The 6,914-nt window shown below is 39.3% G+C and overlaps 1 protein-coding gene across 6 annotated transcripts in view; it reads right to left on the bottom strand.

Annotated features, from left to right (window-relative positions):
- Positions 1-895: 895 nt before the first annotated feature.
- Positions 896-6,914, bottom strand: part of LOC111033585 (zinc finger protein squeeze-like) — a 158,745-nt gene continuing 152,726 nt past the window's right edge. For 5 of the 6 annotated variants that reach the window (XM_022314386.1, XM_022314387.1, XM_022314388.1 and 2 more), the window contains exon 7: positions 896-3,195. In XM_022314386.1, coding sequence (XP_022170078.1) covers positions 2,014-3,195 — 1,182 coding nt within the window. In that variant the 3' untranslated portion in view covers positions 896-2,013. The remainder of the gene's footprint in view (positions 3,196-6,914) is intronic. The other variant, XM_022314385.1, reaches the window with a different exon arrangement.

Below are 6,914 nucleotides of genomic sequence, written 5' to 3'. Positions count from 1 at the left end.
ATGATTTACAGCATACTAACAAAACATTGTAAATCCACATTCCGTAATACATTTTAAAAATACGTTATAATCAAGAAGTTAAAAACAAATATTATACCAATATTATTTATTTAAAACACATTATGAATAAAGCCTATTCATTTTGTTATAATTCAAACTTTAGATTATCACACACAAATACTTACTGCCCATATGAAACAATTATGTTTTTAGAGATAAGGAAAATAATAATAAAGCAGCCGTTTTTTTAATACATTTTTTTATTGGAATATTTTTATCAACCTCAAAAAAAAATTATTTTACAACTTATGCATATAAATTTTTTATACACATAATATATATATTTAGTTATATATATATAATATATAAGACCGTCGGAAAATGTGTTGTACAACAAACTTAATAGTCACGTTATAATATACATATATTATATTATATTATAACATTTTAACTAATAATGTACAGGCTTATTTTTATTTATTTTTTTACTTTTTTCATGTTCGTTTTTGTACAATTCGTAAATTAAAATAGTTCAACAAAAACAAAAAAAAATATTTGTTAGCCTTAAGTACCGAACCATCACAACGATAAAAAAAAATTACATAATTTGTTTAAAAGCGGAACAACGATATTTAATACAAATTGAGCATTAAACGAAATAAAAATTATATAATAATAATTAAAAAAATTAACGTTTTAAAATTAATTAGTTACAAAAAAAAATTACAAACTTATTCAAAATTAAATTTACGTATCCTATAAAATTAAGTTTTAGGTTAGGAATTTGTTAATTACCTTCGTGACTCGTTGACTAAACTATTACAAATGGTAACAATCACAAAAGAAATGTAAAACAATGCTTCAGTAAGGTTTTCAAAAAACAATATACGTTGTCTATAATTTACTGAGATCCACGCGACTGACCTCTGTGTCCCTAACGCTCTCCATAAAAAAAAAAAAAAAGATAATAATAATGAAAATAAAGAGAAAATATGTTTATTACCTCTAACATTTATAACTGCATTATTATTTAATATTTTTTTCGATAGTATTTTACTGCCCGATTTCCGTTAGTTGTTTATGTATTTTACAATAATTATTATTAATTATGTACACATCAGTCTTGGGTACAGACAATTCACTTTGACGAGAAGAAGATGATGAAGAAAAAAAAATACAATACAAATTAACGATAGCTGTTCTCCTCATCTCGTCACTCGCTCTAAAATATTTACACGCGTTTTACAGATACGGACAATAAAATCGCACGTATACACTCGGTCCATAACTTAACACCAAAACTTAATTTAATATAATATACTAAAATATTAGGGAGGTATAAATGAAAAAAAAACTAATCAAAGGATTGGATCGAGACGACGATGAGACACATACACGTTGACATTGGACAAAAACGTATAAAAACACATTTATAATAATGATGATAATAATAATAATAATAATAATAATAATAATAATAATAATGATAATAATAATTATAATAATACAAATAATAATAATAATAAAAATAATGATTTTAAACGGCGTATATCGGCGAGAAAATTGGTCGTCGACAATTCGCTGATGCGTGCGTCATCACAGTTGGCTCGCGTCGCAAGGTAGGTATACATAATATAATATATACATACATAATACCCACAGCCGGTATACCCAACCAGGTATAAATGTATACATGTTTTAATATATATCTAACCTAACCACACGAGACACAGGCGGCGGCGGCGACGACGACGACAATATTAATATAATATATTATAAGGAATACCGTGCGGACGTTTCATAAATATTTTTATCAATACGGTTTTCCGCGTACCGATACACATATAATAATAATATTATTATGACATTATGCATAATTTAAAACTATACATAAATACAGATATTACGACATACGGTACGGCCGCGCGGGTCGCGGCGGCGTGCCAATGTGGGTACGATTATTATAATATAAACGGAGTGGGTACGACGATGCCCGCCACTCATCACCCACTACTACTGCACCTTGTCCTTCATACCGTGCAACAGGTGTTCGGACATGATGGACGACGGACTCGGCTGGTGCGAGTAGTTGCGTATGTGGTGCAGCGAGATCAGCTGATTGGGGAACCCGTTGGGCATTGATCCGACGGACGGCGGCTTCATGTCCATGGGCCCGGTCATCGGCGACAGTTGGTGGCCGTGCGCGCTCAGCTGCTTGGCGCCTGAGAACGACAAATGGTTGTACGGCATGTACATGGTCTGTTGGTGGTGCTGCTGGTGGTGAGGGTGGTGCGGGTGGTGCGACGGTGGCGGCGGGGGGTGCGTCGGAAGTCCGAACGACTGGATGGGCGTGAACGCCGACGTGCTCGTCTTGACGGACGAAGTGTCCGACAGGTACTCGGGCGGGGCGGGGGGTAGGTGGGCGCCGTGCCTGTTGGACGGCTGATCGTCGGCGGCCACTGACGCCGAGGTGCTAGACGGGCCACCGGCGTTCAAGTCGCCGGCGGTTGCTACACCACCGCCGTTGGAACCGCCGCCGCCGCCGCCTCCTCCCTGCATGCATTCTTGCTGCTGCTGTTGCTGTTGCTGATTGATGGCCTCCACCAGGTTGTTGGCCGTATCCGGCGACATCTTGCCCCAGTACGCGCCGTTCTCCAGGGCCACGCGCGGTATGCCGATGATCGGCGGCCGCTTGTCCATCCGCTCGGCGTGCTTCTGCATGTGCTTGGACAGGTACGTCTCCTGCGTGTACGACTTACCGCAGTACTGGCATATGTGCGTCTTGAGGTGTTTGGACTCCTTGTGCTTGGGTATGTGCTCGAGCAGAGACTGCTCGTCCTGGAAGCACTTGTAGCACGAGTTACACTTGAACGGCTTGTCCGTCTGGTGGCACCGAGAGTGGGACTGCAGGTTGCTGAGCTGCGAGAACGCCTTGGTGCATCCCGGGTGCCTGCACTTGTACGGCTTGTCGCCGGTGTGAGTGCGTATGTGCTGCTGCAGGTGGCTGAGCTGGGTGAACCTCCGTTGGCAGATGTCGCACCGGTACGGTTTGATGCCCAGATGGATGCGGGTGTGCTGACTCAGGTACGAGCTGTTGGCGAATGTCTTGTTGCACTGATGGCATTTGTACGGTTTCACGTCTTTGACGTGCAGCTGGGAGTGCAATTGCAATTCCGACTTGGACGCAAATATCTGCTGGAGAAAAAAAAAATGACTGTTAATAACGATGATGCGTGTATTATATTATTATGTGTAATTAAATTGTTTTTGGTATTAATATTTAAGTTATATTTTCAAGTCTGGATAAATTGTAACTATAAACCTATTAACCACCGCTAAACTGCTAAAGTATATATTTCTATATTAAGTAACTGTGTAGGTAACTATTGGGTACACTGCCAGTCACGGATTAAGGCGAATGAAGCACCTAATTTACATTTAAATGTACAGGGCCCATTCTTATCCCTTTTAAAATTATAATTACCCGTTTATCCAAATAACAGTATTGTTTTACACTAATAATCGTACATAATGAAATGTAGAAATTCAAGTCTACAGAAAATAATAAAAAAATCATTAAAATCGAATATTGGCACGATTGTAAAATTATTTTAATATTGTTCAAATAATTAATGTACCAATTTTGATTTAATGTAAAAATTAGAATTAGCAAGATCTTTGATTTAAGATAGGAAATCGTATAAAGAAATAATTTATGATATGTTAATAAATAATACAGTGCAAATTCAATTTGGGAGATCTGCAGCATATTACATAATAGTAAAAACATATATTGTTTTTTTAATTGATTCAAAAATAATGTTGGAGATATTTTTGTATTAAGTGTTCGGTTCGAAGACAGTGGTTGTCTTGTTTATTCTCCTTCCATTAGCCCTACATATGCATTATGATATACCTAATATAATATGATATTGTTTCGTATTCCGATCTTAATTATTGTGTATAGGATTAAAATTATTATAAATGACCGCGGAGTGTCTGCGCGTTATACCGGTTAACGCAAATGCACAGGTTGGCCACCACACCAGCACTACTTTGTTATATTACCTGCAGCCGTGGGCGTTTATTCGTATACCTACCTAATATTAATATATTATACAGGTTTGTGTTGCCACCCCTCTCCGGACCAGACACAATACGCGACGGGTTACGTCGGGCAAGTATCCAAAAAAGCCGTCATCGTCGCGGTGCTCGCATCGAAAATAAATAAATATATATATATATGCTCAATGGGATAGAATTTTCACAGCTAAGGTCAAGGCGTCCGAATATAGATTACACGGGCCTCGAAAGATTTTCGGTTAGAGGTCTATTGGACTGGGTCCAAAAGCGCGTAAAAGGGACTAGCACATACGTCATCGCGTCCAACAAATGTCACACACTCACGCGTACACGTCGTAGGGCGATAAAATTCCACAACAATCACAACCCGTTTATATTATTCGTTGTGTTAGGACCAGGTCCCGTAGAGACGTTCCAAACGGGGGGTTATGTGACACGAGTGTTTAGACACACACACACACACACACACTACATAGGTCATAAATAATCGCATGTTGCCCACTATTATGGCCCCCGCGACGACGTCCGGTATTCTCTTGTCAATTGACATCTGACGAAAACAACGGTCCTACGGTATAAGTTATAAATTATTATCATCGTATTGGTATCACACTAAAAAAGGACTGTCAAAATCGGTGAATTCCAACACATATAAACCAGCGGTTCTCAACCTTTTTATATCCGCGTACAACCTACAGTAAGTTTCAAAATTGTCATGTACCACTTGACCAAATAACATTTTTATTTTGCTTATCAAACCGTATGATTGATTTCCGGTTTTCACTAAAAAACGCCATCTCGCACCGATAAAATAGGTACCTATTTTGTAAATAATAATTTGCATATTATATTTCACGTTCGCTCGAGGACAGTCACGTTATAATAATAATCTGATACCACCGGCGGCGGTGGCGATTTTATAATAATATATCGTGTAATATTATAATATAGTCCAACTATTTTACGACATAATAATATTATACGATGACTACGACGACGATTATTATCACTACCGAGTATACCGATAGACCCATACGCGTTGTGTTCTACGCGGAATTATTGTTGTTTTATTAATATTATTCCTATTACCTATTACACGTATCAGCAAGAGAGTGATAAAATGCATTAATACGTATCGATATTAATACGGACAAAACGAAAACGATTCCGGGTCACATCGTGACCCACTGGCGTGCAACATAATATAGGTACCCACGTCGTTCTAGACCAAGGCCGATTGTACGGCGTCGATGGCAATATAATAGTAATAATAATACGTAAGACCGCGTATGTGGAGTCGTTATCATCCGACGGCGACGACAGTGAAACGCGTTATCACGGGAGCCGGTGCGACCTTGGCCGGAACGTACAATTCAAGGTCGTCCGAATCTGTGCGTGTGAAATAGTGAAAAATCTTTAGAAAATGTACAACGTCCGTGTGTGTACGCGAGTATAGTACCCGTATTATGTACGTTTTGAATATAATTATAATGACGAAAAAAAATCGAAATCTCGACAAAGAAACGGATCGCCGACGACCGTATCTAACATGGCGGTGTAAAACACACACACGCGGGTCGCTCAGCCGCCGCCGCCGCCGCCGATGATTATCTCCGCACCCGCCACCGCCGCCGACCGTCGGATTTATTCGCTTGTCTGTCTGTCCGTTTTCTTTTTTTCGTTTTTTTTTTTTTTTCGGGGGGTCCGAGAGAGGCGCACACACAATCGTCGACGGGTCGAGTGTGGACCGGTTTCGGCGCAATACACACGCGAGACGCGTACACCGTAATGTTGTATTATATACCTATACGTAATATCGTATAACTACTATATGGAAGAGGGTCCTGCTCGGCCGATTGGTGTGTGTGAGTGTGTCTGTATGAGTGTGAGTGAGTGTGTGCCTGTGTGCGAGAAGCGGCAATGCACACACACACGTGAATTTTTTTAAAAAACGTGAGCCCGACGACGCGTTAGGGTTAAAAGAGAGACTGGTGCGTGCGACTAAAAAACCGGGTTTTCAGCTGCTGTTACCGCCGCCGCCGCCGCCGCTGCTGCTGCTGCTGCTGCAGCCATCGATCGTGGTGGACGCGATAAACATCGACGGCCAAGTGCAGTACATTATAATAATACGTAGTAAAAAGAGTTTATTTTTCGAAAAACCGATCGTCTTTTACGATAATAACAATAATACACCGAGATAGATAACAATGTATACAGTATGATGTAATAACATTCTTATCCATCGCAGTGCAATAAAAATAATATATTGGTCGGCCTATAGCTATATCATAATATTATGGTATACCTAAATAGTATGTACATACAGTGTGGTTGTAATTTTCAAACATAACTCGAACAAAAGATGACACAGACCTATCCGTCGCGGCCGGCGACAAAATAATGATCACAATAATAATAATAATAATATTATAATTGTTCCGTTTCGGAATCGCTGTCATTAAGTCCACGTGCGCGTTCTTCGGAGCACGCGTCCACTAATTTGCCATTAATTTACACGAGCGAAAACAAGACGGTGGCCGTGGCGATCGTACCCATTATATAATACACGACATACTGGCTTGGGGCCTCGACGGCTTCGGTACCGAACACGGTGGGGTCTTATACGAGAAAACGTTTTCATTTGAGACGATCAGAAATAATTCATAATCGTGTGAAGCATAATATGAATGTTATTTACACGAGTTTCCTTCAAATATATCATTATAACAATTTGGTGATTATTACCCACCAACTATACGCGAGTTTATTATGCATTTATACGATAAATACACTTTACACCACGTCGATTTAACGACCTTTATTGCATATTA

The sequence above is a fragment of the Myzus persicae genome, unplaced genomic scaffold, assembly GCF_001856785.1.
Source record: "Myzus persicae strain clone G006 unplaced genomic scaffold, MPER_G0061.0, whole genome shotgun sequence".
NCBI classification, from domain to species: Eukaryota; Metazoa; Arthropoda; class Insecta; order Hemiptera; family Aphididae; genus Myzus; species Myzus persicae.
Note: the sequence above shows the minus strand (reverse complement) of the source record. Positions and strands in the feature narration are given on the sequence as shown.